At 41.4% G+C, this 26,362-nt stretch overlaps 8 protein-coding genes across 8 annotated transcripts; 3 read left to right on the forward strand and 5 right to left on the reverse strand.

Moving 5' to 3' along the window:
- Nucleotides 1-23: 23 nt before the first annotated feature.
- Nucleotides 24-3,003, forward strand: TOT_010000538 (conserved hypothetical protein; the record flags this gene model as incomplete). The annotated part of the gene is given in 6 exon segments (XM_009691082.1): nucleotides 24-88; nucleotides 389-1,057; nucleotides 1,307-1,994; nucleotides 2,060-2,493; nucleotides 2,512-2,562; nucleotides 2,682-3,003. The coding sequence occupies 6 exon segments, from the start codon at nucleotides 24-26 to the stop codon at nucleotides 3,001-3,003; spliced, it is 2,229 nt and encodes a 742-aa protein (XP_009689377.1).
- Nucleotides 3,004-3,129: 126 nt separating this feature from the next.
- TOT_010000539 (conserved hypothetical protein) lies at nucleotides 3,130-5,370 on the reverse strand (the record flags this gene model as incomplete). The annotated part of the gene is made up of 3 exons (XM_009691083.1): nucleotides 3,130-3,310; nucleotides 3,350-4,212; nucleotides 4,270-5,370. 3 exons carry the CDS (start codon nucleotides 5,368-5,370, stop codon nucleotides 3,130-3,132), a joined length of 2,145 nt encoding a protein of 714 aa, XP_009689378.1.
- A 731-nt stretch (nucleotides 5,371-6,101) lies between these two features.
- On the forward strand, nucleotides 6,102-7,599 carry TOT_010000540 (conserved hypothetical protein; the record flags this gene model as incomplete). Its single annotated transcript, XM_009691084.1, has 3 exons — nucleotides 6,102-7,472; nucleotides 7,500-7,544; nucleotides 7,573-7,599. 3 exons carry the CDS (start codon nucleotides 6,102-6,104, stop codon nucleotides 7,597-7,599), a joined length of 1,443 nt encoding a protein of 480 aa, XP_009689379.1.
- A 109-nt stretch (nucleotides 7,600-7,708) lies between these two features.
- Nucleotides 7,709-8,127, reverse strand: TOT_010000541 (uncharacterized protein; the record flags this gene model as incomplete). The annotated part of the gene is made up of 2 exons (XM_009691085.1): nucleotides 7,709-7,928; nucleotides 7,961-8,127. The coding sequence occupies 2 exons, from the start codon at nucleotides 8,125-8,127 to the stop codon at nucleotides 7,709-7,711; spliced, it is 387 nt and encodes a 128-aa protein (XP_009689380.1).
- A 209-nt stretch (nucleotides 8,128-8,336) lies between these two features.
- On the forward strand, nucleotides 8,337-12,771 carry TOT_010000542 (uncharacterized protein; the record flags this gene model as incomplete). Its single annotated transcript, XM_009691086.1, has 4 exons — nucleotides 8,337-8,788; nucleotides 8,944-11,269; nucleotides 11,411-12,006; nucleotides 12,546-12,771. The coding sequence occupies 4 exons, from the start codon at nucleotides 8,337-8,339 to the stop codon at nucleotides 12,769-12,771; spliced, it is 3,600 nt and encodes a 1,199-aa protein (XP_009689381.1).
- Nucleotides 12,772-12,924: 153 nt separating this feature from the next.
- TOT_010000543 (uncharacterized protein) lies at nucleotides 12,925-22,341 on the reverse strand (the record flags this gene model as incomplete). The annotated part of the gene is given in 5 exon segments (XM_009691087.1): nucleotides 12,925-13,956; nucleotides 13,981-17,015; nucleotides 17,043-17,642; nucleotides 17,661-20,624; nucleotides 20,640-22,341. 5 exon segments carry the CDS (start codon nucleotides 22,339-22,341, stop codon nucleotides 12,925-12,927), a joined length of 9,333 nt encoding a protein of 3,110 aa, XP_009689382.1.
- A 1,271-nt stretch (nucleotides 22,342-23,612) lies between these two features.
- TOT_010000544 (conserved hypothetical protein) lies at nucleotides 23,613-24,449 on the reverse strand (the record flags this gene model as incomplete). The annotated part of the gene is made up of 1 exon (XM_009691088.1): nucleotides 23,613-24,449. The coding sequence occupies one exon, from the start codon at nucleotides 24,447-24,449 to the stop codon at nucleotides 23,613-23,615; it is 837 nt and encodes a 278-aa protein (XP_009689383.1).
- Nucleotides 24,450-25,233: 784 nt separating this feature from the next.
- TOT_010000545 (uncharacterized protein) lies at nucleotides 25,234-25,698 on the reverse strand (the record flags this gene model as incomplete). Its single annotated transcript, XM_009691089.1, has 4 exons — nucleotides 25,234-25,399; nucleotides 25,429-25,551; nucleotides 25,583-25,633; nucleotides 25,658-25,698. The coding sequence occupies 4 exons, from the start codon at nucleotides 25,696-25,698 to the stop codon at nucleotides 25,234-25,236; spliced, it is 381 nt and encodes a 126-aa protein (XP_009689384.1).
- Nucleotides 25,699-26,362: the final 664 nt, after the last annotated feature.

Raw genomic sequence — 26,362 nt, forward strand, 5'->3', positions numbered from 1 at the left:
TTTTAATTTCTCGTTCACTCAAAATGGGTTGTATGTCTTCTAAATTGGTCGAGGGTTCCGACCTGAAACGCGAGCCAAATCAAAAAAGGTAACTCAGTGTTCGCAGCTCATGTATTTAGTATACATAAACTATGAATTATATATTTATACCAATAAGTAGAATATTTTGTTAAAATATGTCGAGCGTCGTTAAAATTAAATACACACACTAGTGGTAGATTCCACATAATTAAACATATACACATGGCCCCAATTAGTTATCTATATATTAGTATTAATTATCAATTTATTATTAATTACAAACAATTAATAATAAATTGATAATTAATACCAATGTTCGGTCAAGTAATCGAGCCATACGTGTAAGTGTGTAAATATAACTTTTCAGAACGAGTAAGTCCATCCCCGAAAAGGTGTCTGGAACAAACAAACCCTCAGAAACCAGTAAATCTAAGGACAAAACAAAGGATAAAAAGGCAACTAGTGGTTTTGGAAAAACTAAGTCATCAGAAATCAGTAAATCTAAGGACAAAACAAAGGATAAAAAGACAACTAGTGGTTCTGGAACGAATAAGTCAACCAGGGGATCAAGCACAAAGAAGTCGACCAGTGATAAAACAGGTAACACTAGAAGTGAAGGTAAAAAAGAGGGTGGAAAGGAGAAGTCTAGCAAATTAAGAGACACAAGTGCCAGTAGAAGCGCAACCAAAGATAAAAGCTCCAGGACTAAGGACAAATCAACTAAACAGGGGAATAGCAAGTCCAGAATCAGTGGCGACAAAGGACACAAAAGTAGCAGTGACAAGAAAAGTAAATCAGAGGCACGATCAAATTACGCAAAAAGCGGAAGCAACATCAAGAAATCAGCAAGCTTGAGGGGACCTGAGGGCAAAACAGGGGGAGACAAGGCCGCTCCCAAGAAGAAGGTGATCAATTTCATTCCTCCGCCCCGAACCAATAAACCCAGAGTCAACAGCTTTGACGAAAAGCCCATATCACAGGCGAAGAACCTATCAACAAAGAGCTGGTGGGAGGTAGAGTACACAGGCCACTCATCGTACTCATCTGAGCTGAGCTACAAGAACTTCAGAAACACCAGCAATAACACCAGCAATAACACCAGCAATAACAACAGCAATAACAACAACAGAAACAGAAGTTACAACAACAGCAACTCGAGCAATAACAACAGCAATAACAACAACAGAAACAGAAGTTACAACAACAGCAACTCGAGCAATAACAACAGCAATAACAACAATAACAGTAGTAGTAGCAACAGGGCCCTCAATAATTCTGCGGGTAGATTCAAAAGGGATGGTGGAAGCCCAGAACGCTTTCTCAACGACGGAGCAACTCTACACAAGTTCCCAGATCAACTATCACGTGGAAACGGTTACGGTGCTGGAAACGTGAACGGTGCCTACCTGGCGGGAGACAGGGACGGGCTTGTGGACGAGTCTAATGATGACAGCCACAACGCACAGCGGTTTCAGTCAAAAGTAACCAGCCGTGGCGAAAACGAAAAGTTTAAACCGGTTGGCGACGATTTCAGGAATTCCACGGACTGCAACGTCGACGGCTCAGTGAAGATCGATGTTCCGTTCTGTGACGATGAGGATGACACCCCTCACGGGTCTCGAGGCGGTTCCAGGAGGGGCGGGTTTCCAGACTGCTCTCCACTGACGAAGGGGGCCAAAGCGAGGCCCTTCGGATTCCAGGGCGCAAATGACGACACCATTTTGAGCCACTCATCGTTTTCACGGGGCGATTCCTCCACGTCATCTTTAAACGGGAAGCGCATGGATGACGAGTTTGGCGATTCAAACGCGCTCCCCTCCAGGTCGACAAACGTGCCCTTCAGGCAGTCCCATCAGGGAGAGCAAGACGCGGAGGACGGTGGCCCACTCGTCAGTGCCAACGCTCCCCCAAGGCCCAAGTTCAAGAGGCCTCTGCCACTGAAGCGAGGCGCTGGAATGATTTACAGGAAGGCGGTAAGACCCACTTAGACTATTTATGCTACCGTCTCCGCCCTATGCCTTTAATAAACCCTTTGCAGACACCTCTAGTCAAGTCGCCCGAGGTGGTGATCAAGGCCCTCGTGGACAGAATAGTGAGTTTGGAGGACTCCAAGTTCAACGAGCACTCGAAGGCTCAAAAGGAGCTGATTGGGCAAATCCTGAAGTCGCCGGACGTGTTCGCCAGACTCGACGTTCAGGCGGTGCTGAAGGTGGCCCGGAAGATCGTCGAGGTCGCCGGGGGAAACAGGACCAGCCTCGCCAGGAGCTCGCTCATCTGCCTCGGCCACTTGTTCCGCATCTTCCAGGGCACGCTGAACCCGGTCGTCGTGGACGCGATGCACCTCTGCGCCAAAAAGGGCGTCTCGAGCTCCCCCGAGCACCTCGTGGTGGCCAGCAACTTCTGCATGGCCTCCATCTGCGCGAACTCGCTTGAGCACAAGGTTGGGTCGATGCTGGTCTCACTGTACCGAAGGTAAGCTTTAGTCGTTAGAAACCACTGCACTTATCCTGTTTGTCTGCTGCACACTACTGTTGCGCAACTGTACTACTCTACTGTTGCATATCTATACTACTCTACTGTTGACGCCTAGTTTAAGTACTGGTGAACTCCTAGGCTACATACGCGCCATTACCTTCCAGCCCTTACTCATTATTGTTTAGCAGCAGGGCCCATCACATATTGTCTCTCAGTGGCATGGTCGTTCTCGTGGACAGGATGCGGGAGGACATGGCGAGGCTCAAGTGCATCGACGACATCGTCGACTGTGCTGTCAAGGGCACCAGTACTGGCGGCGTTCCCTCTAGAGTGGCCTCCAGGAACATACTTGGCATAATCGACACTTACTCTGAGCTGGACCGCCACTTAAACGCCTGCAGGTGCCCTGAGATCACAAAGGTTTTCATAAGGCAGGTGTTGACCAAGTTCAGCGACGACTCCAAGGACGCGTTTGTGGAGGAATTCTCGAGGATTGTACCGCTCTAACATGCTATAAACCATAACTACGCTACACATAACTCCATCACATTATTGTAACTTATGCTCACATCATTCCATCACATTATTGTAACTTATGCTCACATCATTCCATCACATTACCACAACTTATTATCACATCACTTTTAATCCATATGAGTTCAACTCCAGTATCCTCCTCAGCATATTCACTGCTACTGAGTCCCACTTTTCTCTCGACACCTGGTTGTAGCACACTTCTCTTGCGCCTGACTCTAGGTAGCAAGGTCCAAACACCAACTCTTCATCAAGCTTAACTAGCAGCCGTTCCATCCCACTTACATTAACATTCAATCCTCCTGAATCACCAGTCGACTTTACTAATTCAACCTTAATTTTGTTGTCTACTATCCAATTGGTATCCGAGACCTCTCTAATCCATGGAATACTTCCCACCTCCACCATCCTCTTTAATAATTTTTCATCCATTTTCCCAATGTACCACACCAGCATCTTCACCAAGTCTTCCCTTTTAACCTTTTTAATCATTTTAAAAATATATGTCAATTCTTCTTTATATTGCAGGAATTTGCCATTACTGCCACTATAAATACTACCTGTAGTATCATCACTACCACTGTTGCTACCACTAGCAGTATTGATACCACTAGATGTATTACTACCACTATTGCTACCACTAGATGCATTGTCGGTGGTTCTCATTGGAAACACCATAGTGTACGCCAAATACTCCAGCACTTCATCACTCGTGTCCACTTTATGTCTCTTGTATGAACTTATACTTGAATACTCTGGGCTTTGAACTTTCCATGACTCCGTCTGTTCACCTCCCTTATTGAACACTGCTTTGAACATTTCATCTAATTCTGGTGGTATCTTCTCGTTCCTGTAGCACAATATGCTCATTAAGGGCACTAAATTCCCGTAATCGCATATTCTCCTATCTCTCAATGCTATGCTTAGCAACTCATTATACACAGTATTAAAATCATCTAAATCGACTGTATGTAGGTTAAATAATGTTTCCAGAAAGTGATCTGCCAATTCAACATCTGCTTCACTTATTCCTTTTACGATTTCCAACAACACATCATTCCTATCACATCCTGATTCAACCATACACCTTGTTATTTCAGGCATGTACTTAATACTAACCTTATTTGCGCTAATATACCCTTTGAACCCCTCGATACTCTTTAATACCAGTTTTACATATTCCTTAACATTCGTTTGATTGCAATTACCCTGATTACTATCATTGGTACTACCATTTACCATACTATTTATCAAACTGCGTGAACAGTTTATATTATGTTGATATCTGTTTAATACTGTAAACAACGACTGCCATTGGTAATCTAAAATCTGACCATCCAATATACCATTCAACATTTTAGGGTTCAATGTAGACCCTGAACTGTAACAACACTTGTACAGTAACAGCAACTCATCCAGTAATCTACCATCATTGTTCTTTCCACTTGTTTTACTAAATGCCTTTATATCCGTTTCGACTAGCTGGTGTGCCCGTGGAATCAATTCAACGTCAAAAAACTCTCTAACATCCTTCAGTTTACAGTGCGACAGGTACTTTGCGATCAACCCTAGTGAGCTTACGTCATACTCGTTTATCAAATTCTGTGTTTTAAAGTACAAACTTCTAACCACCTGTTCATTCTGCCAGTTCAACCTATATATTGCGTATAATGTACTCAATACTTCGTTCGCGCTCATATCCTCAGTATAATAACTCAACTTGTCTGCGATTACACTCATGATCTCCTCGTTGTTTATATTATGAATGCTTATCGACTTAAGCACGTACATCAGATCAATTTTATTCATGTTAACGAGCATATTTTTATTCTGCACCAGCAGCCTTTCCACGACGTCCCTGTTAACACAATTTGACTCCGACAATGCCAATACTATGTTACAAAACGACCTTGCTGTTATCTTTAAATTGCTTAGACTCATTCTCGACACTATTGTACTACATAAAGATTCATTCAACTTATTGAATAGCGACAAATACTTTGAAATAATTGCCAGTTGCTTCGTGTTCATGAATTTTACTAGCGCTGAAACTTTACTCAGATATGCTTCTGCGATGTCTCCTATTTTAAACGGGCCTTGGCACTCTCTACTTTCCCTGTCTTTGTACCTTATCTCCATGTGTGCAATCTCATCATTGGTGTGTCCCTTAAAAAGTCCATAATACAGCAGACACATGTCCCTTATGCCCTGCTTATCTTTGTATTTTCTATGAATTCCTGTCAAAACATCTCTCCACTTCCCAGAATCATAGTTATCGTGCTTCGCTAAGAGGTAAAGGCTCTCAAATACGTTAGGAATCCTCTTCACCTTCGTTCCCATTGTACAGAAACCATTCAAGTTCACTTTACAGAATTAAGCCATTCTCAACCTTTACAATAATTCTATTCATAATATACATCATTCTAAACCTTAATATTCAATGTACAATATTCTCAATTCCGTATATAGTTCATATAGTCATACACATTCTTCAAATAATAAAAATGGCTTTAAATTAGACACACAATATAATAAATTTTTTATTTTATAGGTTTAAATTAACTCTATAAATTGAATTTAAGATTACTATTGTATTTTTATTTGTATTTATTGTGCCCAATTTCAATTCTTATTCATACATTAAACTAATCTCCGTACACAATTATTTCATTAGATTCCTCTTATTTATAAAATCATTTTAGCATCTAATTAATTTATATTCTGTTTTTATTCTGTTTACATGAAATAACGAGTATGTGTATTCTAACCCATATGTTTGCTAAATTAATCTCTTTTAACTTATATGTTATCTAAATTTTACACATATTCATATTATTTAACTAAAATACTCATTCCTTCTACCTTTTATTTCGAATTTGCCCTTTTCTTAATTAAATGTGTATGATCACATTCTGAATCAAATGCGTTTAATATTACTTTAATTTTACCAAAATATACATTTATCATTAAACATACATGATTTATAACCTGATTCCACTAATTTGCAATTTACATGGCATTTATAAGTGAGTTAAAACATACTTGAACATACTTGATTTTAACTGAATAAAATGTCGTTAAAGAGATTTATGGTTAAAAGAATAGATAGTAAAAATATTAACAGTGGCATAAATTTAAATGACAAAATCAATAGTAAACATTTTAATGGCGGTTTAGAGTGCAAAATGCGAGAAATGTATCATTATCCGTCTCCAGGAAAGCTAGCTGAAAACTCCATTTTGGTACACACGAATGATTTTGCAAGAGACTTAAGTGGAGAAATAGAGCTAAATGGACTAAACATAGGGTCGATTGAGCATGAATTAGACAATAAGGGGTCCTATGGTCTTACAGAATTCAGTAACTGTGCTGAACACAGCTGTCGCCAAGAGTGCAACAATCATGACTCTGGCGATGAAATTGGAGTAATAATTCAAAACGAAGATGGGTGTCATAAAGACGGCTGGGTCTTGAGTTCAAATGAATTCAAGGCGTTTAGCAACAGCTTTCCATTCTCCTGTTACACCAGCGCTGATCATCCGTTTACCAACTATACCTCCATTGAAGATACAGAGGCTGCACTTGGCCCTGAAAATGAACTGTGTATTAAGAATTTAATAACATACTTCAACCTCATTCTAATGCTATTCTCACTATCCGCGCCTCTTTTTTTACACATTTTTTACCAGTTTAAACTCTACTATAGCATAGTGGACATCAAATCGACTTCAAGTTTACTAAAGAAGGCTAACGTTAACAAAAATGTTTTGGAGAAGATGACTGAGTTTGAGAACTTCTTCTTTCTTGGAGTGTCAATTTATGTCATAATTCAGCTCATTGGCTCCATTTTAACATACTTGCGGTACAATTTACACCTACAGCAGCTGTACAAAATCTCGATTAAAAATTCAAAGGATGACATGGTCAGTAACCACAGGGACAACGCACTTAAGAGGTTAAACATCTACTTTAAGAGCCTATCCATTGACGACAATGTGACTAAAATCATTGGTAAAAACTTAGCTGAGAGTTTCAGTGACGTCTCTTATAGGTTCAACAGCTATAATATGCGGTGGATATGGGACCGGATTAGAGCCTATAAGTTCAGAACCTTTGGATTTAAAATTTGGGTTTCATTTGCTTTCAACGTATCCATATCTATCCTGGTCTGCCTCTGCGTTTACTACAAAAGGTTCAGACTCTGGTACACCATGCCCTTCGACCGCTTTAAAAATGTTTCTAACTCGTACTGGAACATTGCACTGAACTACGAGGGCTTTGTGTGGACTACGTTCATCTTTGTCATAAACTTGCTATCGTGGACTATCATAGTTCTAGTGAATCGTAGCCTTCCGATGTTCATAGACGAAACGCAGTACTTCCTGAAGGACATTATGGACAGTTTTAACGAACAGGTCTCAGGCAGCATATGGGATCGCGAGGTCTCATTCCTCATCAGAAACATATAGAACCTCCTGGGTAATACCGCCGAATTCAAAAAACCAAGGACAAAGGTAACTTTGATTACACATTTAGGCATAGGTAGCCATCTTAGTGTATTTGGAGTAAATAATTACAATTTTTCATACAAATCTAGCTAAATAGGAATATCTATTTCTTATGTGTAATAAATTAACAATCTATCAATAGATTTGGGAGGGAGGAGAATCGAAGAGTGCTAGTTCATTCTGGGAGTTACCTTCCCCTTGGAGTCCACAAGTCTCTGATACGCCCTGTCGAACGCATTGTATCTTCCGTATTCGTATGCTCTTTGTATTCTTGCGATCAAAGGCCTAATGTTCTTGGCCTTCCCCGTTAATCGAGCGTATTTAGCAGAATGCTCTGAAGGAGGAGTTCTTCGAGATCCGGAGCCAGCGTTCGTTGTTTGATAGAATACTCTAAAATTGGCATTAGACAATTAAGAGCTTACACGTGACGGTCCACCCTAGGGTCGTACTTACGTAAAGCCATTCTGAACTTGGACTTTAGAGGGGATATTCTGGTCAAATAGAAATACCCAGACTGAACACAGCTATTAAGACGCACAGGAAGACGCTTGCTTTTGTTTTGGAACAGGATTCTACTAGTGAATATCATTTTTTTAAACAATCAACGCTACACACCACGATAACATAGAATCCTAGATTGGGAAGCATATATTAACAAAAGGTTTAAAAAATCATTAAATAAATAACTTATAAAAATATTTGTTACATATAAAAATTAAAATGAGAAAATATATGCTAATATGTGAATAATCTACCCAATTTAGATGTGGTACACATATTATGTTAAAATAAATTAGAATGGCGGAAATTTCAAAGGGAATTCCTTTGAAAAAGGATTGTAAAATAATAGGCTATAGGAAACAAAAGTATAAATTCGAATATCTGCTGAGAGCAGTATTCTTTGTATTATTAGTGTTTGTATTTGTACGTAAAATATTATTATTTGACCCTCCAGAGCTAAAAGTTAAATCGCAATCAAGCAGAGAGTCAGCAAACATAATTAGAGGAAAACCATATAACGAGAACCTGTATTCGCTGAGCTACGACTTCGCAACGGAGGAATCCGGAGCGAAAATAATAGCACATTCCAAATCGCTAGAGAACATATCGAACATACTGCGGTATGACAACAACATATATATGCTGGCCCCGTGCCAGACAACAGACTGGTTCATACTATCCTTCCAGGAAAGCATACTAATACAGCAGATATCGTTTCTGTCGTACGAATTTTACGCATCGTCATACAAGTAAGCGTCCATAAAGTAGCTAGACGACAGTCACCAGAATACGACAGGTGAACTTGTATTTGGTGGTCACATATTAGTTACATAATAGTTGTAAATAAGTTGATCGTTACTAGTAACACCGTGTTGTTTTAAGACCGTAAGCAAATTCGATGTAGGAACTTACGAATATCAGTATCGAATGTGTACCCAACGAGTAAGTTTGTAACATTGGCAGAGATCGAGACTGAGCCGCTGACGAATGAAATATTCGACCTCGCATTCCTGTGCGACAGCGATAAGAACGACTGCTGGTGCAAGTACGTGAAGGTGGAGTTGCTGGACTACCACAAGGAGGAGGACAACTACTACTGCGCAATCACGAAGATGAAGGTGTACGGAATCACCGCAGTCGAGTACCTGGAAAGTGAAATAGGAGAAGATAAGTCGATGTATCAGTCGGAGGAGGGGCCAGGGGCAAGTGCGGCAGGCGTACAAGGAGCAAGCGGTAGCTGTGGGAGCACCAGCTACTCAAGTAAGAACATGGGCGCCGGGGGTGACAGTGCAGGAGTGTGCGGAAGTGAAAGAGTGAAGGTGATGAGGATGTTCGACAAGGCGAAGCTGGACGCAAGTCCAACCTTCCTGTACGATATAAAAAACACAATCATGAGCTCGTTCTACAAGTTCCTGATGTCAATGGCGCTGAGAAGAGACGAGTACAACAAAAAGCTGCTCCACAGGCTGATTAAGATAGGGAAGAGTAAGAAGTACTGCGGAACTAACCTGCTGTTCCAGTTCAACTGCAACAGGTTCATAACGTACCTGCTGCTGGAGAAGTACTCAGCCTACTACTCGACCATTTTGGAGTACGTGAGGCTGCCGAGGAAACACACGTGGTTCGAGAGAGTCGTCTTCGACTTCATCAAGAGCAAAAAGAGCCTTATCTACAGCATCATCAACGACGTGGGAATAAAGGAAGTGCCAGTGCTGGTGTGCATAGACACGTTTGGAGTAGTCTCGACATACAAATGCTACTTCTACTTCAACCTCAAGTCGTTCTCGACACTGCTGTTCACAGAGTACACGAAGGGCGTTAAGTTCAACAAAATTGGTGGCCATGAAGATGAGACGTGGGTGGAAGTAGGTAACGGAAGCGTCGGTAATGAGTGTGAAGGTGAGGATACAATGTGTAGTACGAGCACAGATGACTACGACGGTGACAGGGAAGTAGCTGCCATAAATGGTGTTAAAGAGGATGAACAAATGGATAGATTAGATGAATTGGGAGTTATAAGTGACAGAAATGATAATGATAGTAATAATAAGAACGAAGAAGATTATATAGAGGTTATTGACAGTAAAGAAGTGTTAAGTCAGACTACTAAAGGTGATACGGTTGCGACCAAAAGTAATGTGGAAGTGGAAGAACAAATAAACACGGAAGATAAATTAGATGATATACAAGAGGAATTAGGAGAAAAAGAAGATAAATTGGAGAAGTTAAAGGAGGAAAGTAAACGACAAACATTAGGTGAAGGAGAAGAACAAGGTAGTAGTATAGATAAAGATAGTAAAAAAGCAAGTGAAGATAAAAAGGAAACAGAATTAACCTCAGATAGTCAGGGAAGTCAAGTAAGACAGAACAGTGGAAATCAGAATCAGAAACAAGGAGAACACGAAACCCATGAAAACAACAGTACAAATGCCAAACAAGGCACAAATGGTGAAAAAAGTGACCATGTAAACTTAGATCAGAAACATAAGAATAGTAGTAACAGTAAAAAAGGTAGAAGTAGCTGTAGTAAGCTCAATAAGAGTAGTAAGGTGTATAAAAGAGTTAAGGGAGGAGATAGGTTCTATTTCTACTACGCAGATGGGAGATCGTTGGTAAAAAATGTAATAAAAAAGTATAAAAGCCTAACGCAAGACGTAAAATTAGTGGAAAGATGCGACTATAGAATCGCAGACGAGTACATATCCTCAATAACAGTGGTAGGGAAGCTGATGTACATCAACCTATCGCCGGACTCAACGTCGTCGTACCCAGTTAACCTGGACAGAAATAGCGAAAAGGTGGAGGAAAAACTAGTGAAGATGAACAGGAACATGTACAGAATCGACTTTTTAAACAACCTAACGAAGTACTTCGACGAAAGATGCTACGCCAATGAGATGCAGAGCGGGCTTCCCAAGGGCGTGCACACGCACCTGCACCCAGGGCTGCACAGCGACCTGGACTCAGTGCTCCACAACGATGAGCTTAACGGAGGACTGCGCCCAGACCTGCACGTTGGCTTCCACGGAGGGCTTAACACGAGGCTGCGCAAGGAGATCGACAGCGACCTGCACAAGAAGGACCAGAAGGTGCACAAGCACGTCCTGCTTAAGTTGTCGGAGAGGATCAAGTCGCTGGAGTACCTGACGAACAAGCTCTCGAACAAGATCTACGAAGTGGAGAGGCTTCTGAACATAGCGATAAACCAGCAAATATACAGAGACAATGAGGTATTTTACTTAGTTATTAGGCGATGCAGTTGCTACTAATAAATATTAGTACTGGTTATATAGTTAGTTAGGACTACAAATAGATGGTACTATTATCAATACCAATAGTAGTTGTAATAGCGGCCTTTGATACCATTGTAGAGTAAGCCGAAGAACAATATGACAAGTGAATTTCATGAAGCACTGAGAAAACTGAACATAAACAGATATAAAGTAATCACACGGAGGAAGTTCAATGGCCAGAAGATGTTTGGTGGAAGGAAGAAGTACTACCAGAGAATACGGAGTTACTCGGAGTACGAGGTGGGATACCTGTACATGGACAGCGAGGAGGCGATGAATTCAGGAAACATGTGCAGACTGAGTCTGTGTGTGCCAAACGATAGCAAGTGCAGGAGGACGAGGCTCCTGAGCAACCTGAGCAAGTACCACGCGACGCTGAATAGGCGCAAGCTGATAGGCTGCATCATCAGGTACAACTGCAAGTGCCTGAAGCACACACAGCAGATGTACAGCGCGCCCGGAGAGGAGGAGTGGCTGTACACTAACGACGCGAGTCTGCTGAACGAGTACCTGGCGCTGTGGAGGAGAGTGGCGTGCGCCCTTCGGCAGAGCGTGGCGAGGTACATCAACGCGTACTCGGTCTTCGCAATGCTGATTCTGACGCAAATATTCTGGATACTCAAGTTCAATGAGCACAATAAGCAGATAAAGAAGCTGATGCTGCTGACGAGGTCGTAATTTATATAAAGTGGACGAGTACACACGCACGTATGCACACGCATATATATGTACATATATATATATATTTACATCTACGTTTATACACTTATAAGCATCATCATATAGCATACATGAGTATGTATATGAAAATGTAACAGTATGAGGATAACATAGGGTGTACTACAGGTAACAGAACATGGCAGTCAGTTGTCAAATATGCCACAATGAGTATTATATCTAAAGATCAGCATACAAATACGTCAGAGTAGACAAGTGTGTATATTATAGAATAGTATATAGGTGAATGTGCGGGCGTATATTTGATGATACTCGGCAGCAACGATGAAACGCCCTACACGAGATTCCATACACATTTTGTAAATGCGGGGACACACAGCAAATGTAAGGAAGGAAATGAATATGACTGACACGTATGGGTTTCATTTTGATATGACATTATATATACACATTGCAATAAACTATAGTACTTGTGGACATCAGATCCTCGAGTGTAGTCAAATACTCAGTTAGTTTGCGATGACTGGTAGCGCAGTGAGGCCGAAAGGCGATGCTACCGTGCTCTCGGTGGTTGCGATGGACTAAAATACATGAGGCTTAAAGCCGGGCCGAGAGGCCAAACGAGAGTGTTGCAGTTAGTAACTTGTTACAGTATGGTAGAGAGCACAAAGCCTGAGGGTATGACACCAGAATGCGATGAGGGCACAGCACCCTGGAATGCGATAGCGACAAGCTCGCGAGAACTGGCTTGTCTTAACTAAACCTCAAAAACACCTGATCGAGTGCGGCCCTAAACGGAATCAGGCCGATTCGTTTGGGCAGCCTCTACACTATAGCCAGATAGCTTATTGAAACAAACCAACGTTGAAAATTTCAGTCCAGTTAACGTTTTGGCAGCAACGTTTTAAAAAAAATCAATCTTCCAGTGGAATGACGATCCCAGAAGGTGAGGGTCCACCACTTGAACCTGCAGGTCTTGCTCGAGGCACAGGGGTACCTGAAGCAGGTATTGGAGTAACTGAAGGGCGTCTTGCAGTTGCGACAGGAGTTGCCTGAGACGGTTCTGAAGAAGTACTACTTGCAGGAGTTGCAATCGGAGCAGGAGTAGTGGAGGCTCGCCTAGCTACAGCTGAAGCGGGTGAAGCAGGTGTAACGGAGGCTCGCCTAGCTACTCCCGAAGCAGGCGAAGCAGTTGAAGCTGAGGAGACCGAGGTAAGTGAAGAATTGGAAGGTGATTGGCTAAGTTTAAGCAAGGGAGTAGAAGTGCTGGGGGCGGCGATGGGTGACGAAGGCGAATCTGACGTCTGTGAAGTTGACCCGGCAGAACTGACTGGTTTAGCAGAAGCAATATTTGCAGGAGTCGCACTGATTGCAGTTGTGGAACCTCTGAGGGCCGAGGAGCCTAAAGATGAAACAGCCTTGGGTTGTGGTGTTGTAGACACGGTTACATCTTCTTTAGAAACTTCACCATCCTTATCAGATTTCTGCGAATCTTGATCGTTTGAAGGAGAATGAATTAAAACACGTGATTCACTCGGGTCAGATGTCACTAAATCGTCTTCATCCTCTTCATCGTCAGGTTTGGCATTTTCAGTCTTATCCTGTATCTTAACGGCTACAGCTTTACTTGTAACTGAAGTAACTGAGGCCACTGAAGGCCTTCGGGCAGCAGTTAAGTTGATTGTACCAGTGTTAAGTGGAGAGCTAGCTGAAGTCTCAAAGAGTCTGGAATATGTGCTAGTACCAGTAAGAGTGGAGCCAGATGTTCCAGTACCTGAGGTTGGTCGAGAATCAGTACCAGAAGCTGTTGAAGGAGCAGAATCAGTCTCTCCTTGTTTAGAACCCTCAGAAGCCAGACCACTTCTAGTATCGGTTGAGCCAGGGGTTGCAAGTGAAGTGGTTGACTCAGGAGTAGTAGATGATGCTCTGGCACTAGTGGAACCAATCTTGAGTAATGGAGTGCCAGAAACAGCAGTCGAAGCAGGCTTAGGTGTCAGTAAAGGAGTTCTAGTTGTCGATGACTCGGTTGGTTTAGGTTGAGCCTTCGATAACGGTGATGTTACAACAGACTCACTCTTATCTTCCGGTTGGCTTTCTGGTACAGTCTTCACTTCAGGTGCCTCTGTAGATGATTCAGACTTCTCTTCTGGTTGACTAGGTGTCTCACTCTTTGGTTCAGGTTGACTAGCTGTCGCACTCTTAACTGCTGCTGCTTCTGAAGATGATTCCGACTTGTCTTCTGATGCTTCAGAAGATGACACAGTCTTATCTGCTGGTGACTCAGTAGATGGATCACTCTTAGCTTCTGGTTGACTAGCTGTCGCACTCTTAACTTCTGGTGCCACAGAAGATGGTTCAGTCTTAAGTGCTGCTGCTTCTGAAGATGGTTCAGTCGTGGCATCTGCTGCTTCTGAAGATGAATCACTTTTATCTTCTGGTTTACTTTCAGGTTTACTCATTGCTTCAGATGGTTGAGATGCTGGTTTGGGTCTAATCGTAGAAGACAGTGCAGACGGTTGGGCTTTAGCGCCAATTGCTAGTGGTGATGGCTTGGCACCAAGAGCAGATGATAGAGAGGATGGTCTAGATTCCGTAGATGGCTGAGAATCGGGGGTTGATTTGGGAAGGGTCATTTCCACATGTACCCATTTGCCGTCAGATCCCTTGTTAAACACCTTAGTTGAAGCATTGGCACCCTCTCCTATGTGGATGGTCAACTTGTTACTGCTTTCATTGACAACCTTATTTGCATACTCGTTCTCCTTATCAGTTTTCCAAATCTCAACCTTAATGATGCCGGAACCAGCGTTGACTTCATTAAAACGAAATCCTTTTTTGGCAGTAAATGTTCTGACATTGTTATCCAATATGTTATCGCAAAAGTAAGTGGTCTGGTTACTGTTGACGTTAAGAGTAATAGGATTGACTTTGTATGTGTCAATTGCAGTCCATTTACCGGTTTGAGAGTCTTTCAAAAACACCTTAGTAATATCACCATCCAGAAAAACAGTGACAGCTTTATAGTTGCTAGGCATATCTACTTCAACTTTGGTCGAATAATTATTGGCATCGGTTGCTTTCCACACTTCAGTAGTACCATCCTTGACAGTTTTGAAAGCATGGTTTGCCTTGGCCGAATATGTGACATAATTATCGACTTTTTTATGTTCGAATTCAGAAGTAGAAATAACTAACAAAATGTCGAGATCAACTCCTGTCTTTGAAAGAGATAAGTAAGAAGAACTGGTACCACTAGTGTCATCGGCCTCTGAAGCTGATAGATTAACATCGGTAAAAGCAGGTGTAGATAAAGCACTAGCTTTGAAAATGGGAGTACTGCTCCTAACTGACTTGATAGCTGTTCTAAGTGGCGCACGTCCAGCTGGCTGGGCAATTTGCACAATAGAACCTGCTCTGGCACGTAAAGGTGTAGATAAAGCTGAAGAAGACCGTTGAGATTCGGCAGTTTCTTTAGATTTGGAGTCTTCTTCAACACCCTTTTTGACTATATTTTTCAACACGCTTCTGGTTACAGACTTGAATTCGCCATTTTTCAATCCCTTGATGTTGCATCCGTCATCAAACTCGAGTATGACAAATGAAGTAAATAGGACAAAACAAACTTCTTTCGGATGAACGTTCTTAGAGCTATCGAATTTCCAAACGAGTTTATCCTTAAACTTAACTTCTACACACTTGTTTGGATCCTTGAAGGAATAAACGAGCTCTTCATCATCTTCTTCAACCTCAAACTTGGTAGAGTCGTTGGTCGATTCCACATTGGCTGCATCTTTAGTTACAATTGTAATATCGGTTCTTTGTAAATTGAGGAACGTCTCGTCATCATCTCCAGGCAAAGATGCAATGCTCTCAGTGTCACTGAACTCAGAAAGACTGGCAGTACTACCACGTCGACTCACGGAGACGGGAGCTGGTTTGGCAGCTACAGCCCGTTTAAGAATAGACTCCTGTGGTAGTGAAACAGAGATTTCGCATGGCTGAGATGATGAAGACGTATCAACAGTCGTATCTACAGGCGCATCAACAGTCGTATCTACAGGCGCATCAACATGCGTATCAACAGGCGCATCAACAGGCGTATCAACAGGCGCATCAACAGGCGTATCAACAGGAGAATCATCTTCAATTTCAACTGTGAATGCCGCAGGAGAAGCAACAGCACCCTCTTCTGTCCATTTACCATCAGATGCTCTGTTAAAGACCTTATCCCTGCCAATGTTAAAGTGGACAGTCACCTTGCTTTGGTTTTCGTTGACCACCTTCGTGGCGTATTGTTTCTCGTTAACTGATTTCCAAATGTCAAACCAGTTATTACCAGACTTGCATCTAACGTGGTTGAAGCCGAACCCATCTCTGGCTTCAAACGTTCTAGTGGACCCTTGCAACATGTTGGAGTAGAAGTAAGTGTCGTGTTCGTACATGACGTTCATGGGATATAGGTTAATTGCTGTTAGATCTATCTCCATCCACCCCTTAGTAACATCCTTGACAAATAATCTCTTGTTCCCGTCACACAAGATGACTGTTACATCGAGTTTACCAGAAGATCTTTTTGTAAATTCGACTTTATTGGCACATTCATCACCAGATGCTTTCCAGATCGTTATGCAATTATGGTTCACTTGTTTAAACGTGGTATGGCATTTGGATGTGAAAATAGTCGGGTTACCATGTACTTTGTGAACAAATTCTTGGGTGGAATCATCAGAGTCAATGTCAAGTTCGACAGCTCTTTTACCGGAAGACTTCTTGAAAGCAATACTACTAAGAGTGGCCTTGTCGGTTTTTGCAGGAATAGGACGTGATAACTCTAAATCCCACACACCGTCGGACGACCTTTTGAAGACCTTTTTAACATTGTTCCCCAACTTGATAGTAACAATACCCTTGGTCGAATTGTGCTCGACATGGGTTGCATATTCCTTGTGAACATCAGTTTTCCAAATGATTGTTTCATGTTCTTTGAGCAGGTTAAAGCCAAAACCTTTATCAATAAGAAAGATAGCTGAACTATCGTAAGTGCCATAAGTAATCTCGGAAGTAGGGTTTTTACTCGTTATGTCGAGTTCAACAGGTTTAGGGGTTGGTTCAGGCTCTGGCACAGGTTCTGGTTCGGGTTCAGGGGGCACTTCTTCCACAGGTTTCTTAAACTTGCGTCTATGGGATGACGTAAGCACGTTACCATCGACGTCTATAGAAAGCTTCCACACCTTATTTTTTTTGTTCAACAACAGAATGTGGTTAAAAAAGTGAATGTTCACCTCCCTAGAACTGTAATAGCTCACGGCACTTGGATATGTGGCGCCGTACACACTGACGTAGTGGTTCCAAATCGTCTCTCCGTTCATGGCAACCTTCGTACACTTAGTCCGCTTCCTGAAAAGGAAAAGGCCCTCGTCTTCGCTGAATTTTACAAAATAGTACCTCTTCGAATCATTAGGATGTTCACTACCAAGGGTGAATACATCAACTGAGGGCTTTGTGAAGTCAGGCTTATCTTCGTTAAGCTCAGTCAAAATCAGCTTTCCTCCGAGTCTGCTCATGTGCACTGTATTAAACTCGTTTCCCTCGTCGTATTCCCATACTCTACGTCCGAAACATTGAATGGCTGCTGAATCGACATCTTCACTAAAGTGGTACTCTTCGTATTCATAGTCTTGAATCCATTCTTTCCATTCACTACCATCCTTTTCAAATACCCTTGTTTTCCCATCTTTCAAATATACCGTAAGGACATCGTCGTCGTTAACTTCAACCTTCTCTGAGTAGTCCTTTTTCTCTCCACTGTCCCAAATCAAAGTTGCGTTTTCTTCGACCCATCCAAATACAAAAACCTCTTTTGCAGTAAAGGTATGAATGTCGTCTTTATATGTATAATCGAACAACAAAGTGCTGAACTTCATACCAATATTAAGAATTATAGGATTTTTTGTAAATCGGCTTCGGAAGTACTTACAAATATCAAATTCTTCTTTAGTAGGCAATTCAAAATCTGGCAACTGTATGGGCAATTTCTTAACCTCAGGCTGAGGTGGTTCCGATTCCTGACCTCCTGGTGACCCTAAAAATCCCTCGGACAGACCTGACTCTTGGGGCTCTTCAGACTCTTCAGAACCTGATGTCGATAGAAATCCCTGGGACAAACCAGACGGTTGATGTTCTTCGGACTTATCACCAGTGGTAGGCTCAGGTTGCGATGCTGAAGATGATAGAAAACCCTGAGTTAGTCCCGATTTTTCTGTTTCTTCAGTAGGTTTATCAGTTGCGGATACAGATTCAGTTTCAGATTTTGGCGCAGGTGTGATTGGTGACGTCGATACAGGTTGCGCTGCTGGTTTAGGTGTTATAACAGACGCAGGAGTCTCAGGTTTAGGAGTTATAACAGACGCAGGAGTCACAGGTTTAGGAGTTATAACAGACGCAGGAGTCACAGGTTTAGGAGTTATAACGGAAGCCTGAGCAACTGGTTTAATCGCTGGTTTAAGATCTTCTGATGATTGTGTCTCCGAATTAGACTCCTCAGTCGGTTTTGCAGGAGTGGTGGATATAGGTATTGCATCCGTCTTAGGTGTTAAAACGGCTGATTGTGACATAGGAGTAGTTGAAACAGATTCCTTAGTATCATGTGTAGATGATACTGGTTTAGTTACATATTCAGCTGGTTTAGGTGATACGATTACTGATTTAACATCAGGGGAGCTAGGTGCAGGTTGAGATCCTGTTGATAAAAATCCCTGAGACACACCAGACTGGGATGTTTCAGTTGATGCCTGTGCATCGGAATCAGATTCTTTTTTAACGGTTTCAGTTGTTGGAGGTTTGTCAGGTTTCTTTGTTTCAGCGGACTGTTTCGTTTCTTTAGCTTCAGGTTTTTCGGAAGACTCTTTCGTTTCCTTAGTTTCAGATGGAGATGAAAGTGGTGTTGGGGATGATTCAGCTGGTTTGGGTGTTACGACAGCCGGTTTATCCGCAGGTTTAGCCGTAGGAGTAGTTGATACTGGTTCAGAAACTGATTTAGTTTCGGCTGTCGGCTGAGTAAGTGACTTAGGTTCCTCTTTCGGCAGAGCAACTGACTTAGATTCCTCTGATGGTTGTGCAGGTTGAGCTACTGGCTTAGTTTCTTCATGCGGCTTGGCTAATTCTTTAGTAACCTGTGACGCAGGTTGTTGTGACAAAGACTGTTCCGGTGCTGGCTCAGATGCACTCTTCGGATCTGGTTTTTGATCCACTGCTTCAGATTTTGATGAAACACCTGAAGGTGAAGGAACTGAAACGTCAGCTTCTGACTTGGGAGTTGTACCAGACGTATCTGGTTCTTTAGCTTTAGGTGTTTCAGAGGGCTGTTGAGATAATTGTTTTGCTTCAGGTGTACTAGATTCAGGTTTAGGGCTTGGGGATGCCGGCTGTTCTACAAAATCTTCAGGGTCAGGTGAAAAAAGTTCAGCCATTGAAATCGATGGTGTAAATACTGATTGAGTTGAAACAGCTGGTTTGGGAGTAGCAGGCACAGATTTGGAGGGTTCTTTGGCTTCAGGTGTTACGCTAGACTGTTCAGGTTCCTTATCTTTTGTTTGGTCAGAAGTATCTGGGATTGTTTGTGATGCTTCTTGTCCAGCCTCAGGTGTGCCAGGTACTGGTTTTGCTGCAGGAGTCGATACAACAGGCTTGGCTTGAGATACTGGTGTCGCTTCGGCTGGTTTAGTAGCAGGTGTAGACGATGCAGGTGTGGTAGAAACTGGTTGTGGAGAAGGTACCACCGGTCCAGCTTGTGCTGTAGGTTGTGCAACTGGTTTTGGTAGCGCCACTTGATCAGGCTGTTTAGGTGTAGCAACTTGTGTAGATACAGCTTGGGCAGGTTCAGGGGCTGGTTTAGGTGTAGCAGCTGAAGCCTGAGCGACAGGTGTAGCTTCAGTTGGTTTAGGTGCAGGTGTAGCTACGGGAGGAGTTGGTGTAGATGATACGGGTTGATCGGGTTCTTTAGGTGTAGCAGTCTGTGTTGATACCTGTCGAGCGTGGGCTTTAGAACTTGACCCCTCAATATCACCTGGACGATATACCTTTGCCTTGAGACCATCTTCTGTTTCTCGTATAACAACTCTATCACCGGGTCTCACATCATCTTGCCATACGACGTTAGCTTCTTTTGTAACCTTTTCAATTAAAAAACCATCCTTACACTTCAAACGGTGGGCTTTATTGTCAGCGTCAAATTCGTAATTGATCTGATTAGTGCTTTCTCTCAACTCAAAGGCAACGGTAATAAGAGTTGGAGAACTATGCCCAGCTTGTTTGGTTGAAACAGATTGGGATGCTGAAACCTCAGTCTTAGTTGGAACTGTGGCAGAAACTTGTGACCCAGGCGTAGATTCGACTGGCTGAGCTACAGGTTTGGTAACTGGTGTAGATGATACAGGTTGTGCTACAGGTTGAGCTGGAGCAGCAGGTTTGGGTGTAGCAGCTGAAGCCTGAGCGACAGGTGTAGCTTCAGTTGGTTTAGGTGCAGGTGTAGCTACGGGAGGAGTTGGTGTAGTTGATACTGGTTGTGCAGCGGTTTCAGGTGCAGGTGTGCTAGATCCAGGTTGTTGATCTTGAGCTGTAGAACTCGAACCCTCCGTTTCACCTGGACGATATACCTTTGCCTTAGGGCCTTTATCTGTGTCTCTTATAACAACTCTATCACCATGTCTCCCATCCTTAGGTTGCCATACAACGTTACCAGCTTTTGTTACCTTTTCAATTAAAAATCCTTCCTTACAAGTCCAACGTTGAGCTTTATTAACTGTATCGTGTTCATATACAACCTGATCAGTGCTTTCCGTCAAATCGATGTTCACAGTAATTAAATGTGGACTACCTGCAGTTTGTGATGATTCTTGTCCAGCCTCAGGAGTGCCAGGTACTGGTTTTGCTGCAGGAGTCGATACAACAGGCTTGGCTTGAGATACTGGTGTCGCTTCGGCTGGTTTAGTAGCAGGTGTAGACGATGCAGGTGTGGTAGAAACTGGTTGTGGAGAAGGTACCACCGGTCCAGCTTGTGCTGTAGGTTGTGCAACTGGTTTTGGTAGCGCCACTTGATCAGGCTGTTTAGGTGTAGCAACTTGTGTAGATACAGCTTGGGCAGGTTCAGGGGCTGGTTTAGGTGTAGCAGCTGAAGCCTGAGCGACAGGTGTAGCTTCAGTTGGTTTAGGTGCAGGTGTAGCTACGGGAGGAGTTGGTGTAGTTGATACTGGTTGTGCAGCGGTTTCAGGTGCAGGTGTGCTAGATCCAGGTTGTTGAGCGTGGGCTTTAGAACTTGACCCCTCAATATCACCTGGACGATATACCTTTGCCTTGAGACCATCTTCTGTTTCTCGTATAACGACTCTATCACCGGGTCTCACATCATCTTGCCATACGACGTTAGCTTCTTTTGTAACCTTTTCAATTAAAAAACCATCCTTACACTTCAAACGGTGGGCTTTATTGTCAGCGTCAAATTCGTAATTGATCTGATTAGTGCTTTCTCTCAACTCAAAGGCAACGGTAATAAGAGTTGGAGAACTATGCCCAGCTTGTTTGGTTGAAACAGATTGGGATGCTGAAACCTCAGTCTTAGTTGGAACTGTGGCAGAAACTTGTGACCCAGGCGTAGATTCGACTGGCTGAGCTACAGGTTTGGTAACTGGTGTAGATGATACAGGTTGTGCTACAGGTTGAGCTGGAGCAGCAGGTTTGGGTGTAGCAGCTGAAGCCTGAGCGACAGGTGTAGCTTCAGTTGGTTTAGGTGCAGGTGTAGCTACGGGAGGAGTTGGTGTAGTTGATACTGGTTGTGCAGCGGTTTCAGGTGCAGGTGTGCTAGATCCAGGTTGTTGAGCGTGGGCTTTAGAACTTGACCCCTCAATATCACCTGGACGATATACCTTTGCCTTGAGACCATCTTCTGTTTCTCGTATAACGACTCTATCACCGGGTCTCACATCATCTTGCCATACGACGTTAGCTTCTTTTGTAACCTTTTCAATTAAAAATCCTTCCTTACAAGTCCAACGTTGAGCTTTATTAACTGTATCGTGTTCATATACAACCTGATCAGTGCTTTCCGTCAAATCGATGTTCACAGTAATTAAAGTTACATTACTAGATTGACTCAGGTTGGCTGAATCGGGTGGTTTGGGAGGAGGCTCATTATTTTGAGAACTAACTGGTTGACTATTATTAGGATCTGATGTATTCTTTAAACTTTGATTGGGATCAGTACAACTGACTCTATCAAGTTTACATAGTAGTACTATAGTCACTATTGTACACCATGATATTAAAATTATATTCATTTTATGTTAAATATTCCATTTTGAAAGGTTAATGGCTCCAATACCATTAAAACCGGAGTTGATAGAGCATTGGCACCAAAACCAGGTACCAGAATACCCTTAACTTGGGAATATTTTACAAGATTCCATAGATATTGTACAAGGAAATATATAAGAACATTATTTGGAATCAAAATAAAAGTCATCAATGATTTTCCTTCTAATTTATCCAAGACATGTATTATTCGAAATATATGGTACAAAGTTGAGTCAAAAACAGCAATTTGTTTAAAAAGTGTGTGATTAAACTGAAAATATGCTGTTTCAATTAAAATGCAGCCTCTCTGGCTTTTACTGGCTCCATTAGAAGGTCAAGATTTACGTTAAACATGGGGCATACAGTCAGAGTTACTACTAGTTATAAACCATTTTCACTTTATTTGTAAATTTGCCTTTTTGCCAATCATTTCATTTTTTAACACACTATATAATTTGTGGATTTCATCTCGATTTTACTCAGACTTGCTGAGTTATCTATTTACACATCGTCACACTGTCAGAATTTTAATGAGACCATTTATTTTATTTTTTAAAAGTACGAATAGATTATTCAAATTATATATAATAACTTCACTTACTTTAACTATTTTAGAGGTGAAAAATTATCAATATAACGACTTTTCATTCACGTCTTCATTTTGTAGTAATTATTTATAGTATACTACAATTAAAACATAAATTAATAATTGATTCTTACTATATAAAATATAAAATTAGTAATTTATGGATTAGAATATTAATTAGTCTAGTAAATTACCTATCCTACTTCTATAGAAATTAATTAGACAGTTTAGCTTGAATTTGTTTTAATATATTTTTTCTAGTTGGTTTCCTTAATAGCAATTTATGTATACTAAACTAAGGGCACTTATTATACTATTACGGGCCAGATGTGTAATGTGAAATATAGGTGTATTCATTTTACCAAATTAAATCATTTAATTGAGTTTATGGCGAACCATTAATGAATAATAATTAAATTATATCTCTATGGTTCTAAATATCCCCCCAAATCTAATTATTAAAATAACAAATCATAATTTAAATTAATTTAAAGCTTTAAGCAAGCCCAATAGAAAGCTAAATTAATTTAAACCGGATACGGTTACATTTATTCCATACCCTCAAATTTGTTATTAAAATAATTGTTAAATCTTCAAAAAGAGGAATTTAAAACATTTCATCAAAGCTTACTCTAAATCATGGGTTAAATCAGGGGAGGTATGTATGGATTACTTAAGGCAGATTCTGATTAAGACGCCCAGCAAAACAAGCAACAAAATACCTCCAGCAATTATTAACACTATTGTTATGATGTCAAAGTCCAAAAATCCAGTCGTTTTTTTGAACTTGAGGCAGCCTCCCCTCAACTTGGAATCTTTCTCCTCAGATGGCTTCTTGTCCTCTTGAAGCTCCCAAGAACCACCATCTTGCCTTATGAAGGTCTTAATCTCACCGCAGAGGAGCTCAACGAGCAGAGTCTGGTCGTGTGAGTTCACGCCTTCCAGCGTGACCTTCCTGGCGTACTCTATGGAGTCCTCGGTCTCGAAGATGGTATCAGAGCCCTGCTTGACGGTCCTGAAGAATTTATCAGAGAGAGGTCTGAACAAAGCAGTGCCGTCTGAGACTGAGTATGAGACGTCGCCAGTGGTTTCATTGTTGCCGATGTCGAGCTCCATTGACTCCATGGTCTTCTGGCCGTCAAACTGCCAGCCGTTTTCATTCTTGATGTAGAACCTCCATATGTCGCCGGAAACGAGCACAATCGCCCTACGTTTCAACATCAAATAGAGTGCGTTTGGGTTAAAGCTAGAATCCAACTCACACACCTGAACGTCGTCGTACTTGACCTCGCCAACGGCAACCTCTTTGGGAAATCTGTATTCCACAGCTTCGCCGTGGTTTTTAACTTGGATTTTGGAGTGATCGACTTCAGAATTGGTTTCACCCGAGCCCGTAGAGCTGAAAATTTTGAGCTTATTCTCGTCCAAAGGGGACTCCTCTGAACACAGGGTCTTCTGTACGCCCAAAATTACCACAGATGCCAATAATAATTTATAAGCTTCCATGATATCACTACGTTAATTAAAAATAGGTTTAATTTACAATCTGCTTAAGACTGAATCAAAGGACGCAAATGCATTTACACATTAAGTAATACAAATTTGCATTTATAATACCACTTGCGCTATGATTTATATATCAATACAAGCATCATTTTAAGATTGATACGTCTTAAATACCTTTCATATAATTACTTTTGTGGACACTATGCGAAATTCCTCAAAATATTCTCATTTTATTTACACATTTACTCATGGCTTGCATGTACTGATAAGAGTGTGTAAGTCTAACATATAATAAAAAAAATTGTCCAAAATATACCTATATTGTATCACTTATTTAATAGTGTCCCCTTGACCTACCTAAACTTATATCTTTAACAAGAGAGTTGATATACTATTTATACCATAAAAATTAACTTATAATTTCTTATGAAAGTAATAATTTCTCTTAATCTGTGTATATACAACATATTTAACCTTTTATTCATAAGCTGCTACATATTTTACCCAACTCATCCTTCTACGCAATTCTATTTATTTCCACTATTATTTTAATAATTTACTGAAACTTTAGAATGATACACACACATTTCCACTCTATTATTTATAATATAGTAACACTTTACTGCCAACTTTAAAAGACAACATTCACATCTAAATGCATCTGTGTACAAGCGTATACTTTATAAATATTAGTCTCTCAGCATTAAATAATTTACTCAATGACTTAAGACGCTAGTTACTGATCCATATACCTAGCCATTGATTGACTCGGATGACTAATCACTCAGCGAATCAGTGACTTGAATAGCTCGCAACTCTCACCCTTGACTGCCATACATGTTACATTCTTAAAGGGGAGTCGGCTGAGCTTAACTGCTTTTGAAAACGTCAAGTAGTCAATGTTCCTTCTTTTGCAGGTCACTGGAATGTGCTGAATCATTACACTTGGCCTATGATCGTTAAATCGACCAGGACTTACACGTTCCATCGGAATAGTATCACCAAACACAGGCGCTCGTTGTTCTCAATTGCTTCAGTCACACTGTTCACTCCGAATATAAAGCTCTGCTTTATTGCGGGGGCTTCCAAGCCCTCGAATATCCTAAGTCGGCAGTCAAACAAGTCTCAATTACCTCAGGAACTCAGTCGATACACTTTCCTCGAGCTCGGGTGTGTTCCTAAACCTTATATATCAGGTGCTCACTTACCACTCAATATTCTCAAAAATCTTAGGCTTATTCCTATACATGTGTGATCCTAGTGGCGCATATTCTGCAGTTGTCTGTCTGGCATGGTATCCATGGAAAGGGTTCCTGACAAAAATTGAGTCGATAACCGCGTACCTTCCTCCCTATGCTTGTTAACCAGGTCTAAAAAGTCTTGCGTGCAGGATAACTCGGTCCTATAGTACTGGTACCTAATTTTAATCCGTAACAATGTCGTTCAATTACTTGCAACGGGGGTCATCCTCGCCCAACTCTCTACAGCACCTACAATAGAGAGTGTATCGCAATTTACAAAGGTTCAAATAGTTGGACTGGAGAAAGCGTGGATCCTGAAAAGGATTTGATGTTAATGTCGAATACATACCCCTGCGTGAGGATTATCCAATGTGTAATCGTCAAACGATTCCCAAAATTGTAAATCTTTTGGACTATATTCCTTCTTACTTTTAAACAACATTAAATAAATACATACAAACTATAAACTTGAGGGTTAAATAAGGTTAAAGATAGAGTCCAATGTATGGGGACTCAAAAACTGTAAATATTAGTAATAACAAAAACAAAGGTGTAAATCATATCATTTTCTAACATTTGTATTTAATTTTAAATTATTCTTAATTTAAAAGTTATATTATATTCCTTTTATTGATTATGGGAACACCATCAATTACAAATATATACCTTCTT

Source organism: Theileria orientalis, chromosome 1 (genome assembly GCF_000740895.1).
Source record: "Theileria orientalis strain Shintoku DNA, chromosome 1, complete genome".
Taxonomy (NCBI): Eukaryota; Apicomplexa; class Aconoidasida; order Piroplasmida; family Theileriidae; genus Theileria; species Theileria orientalis.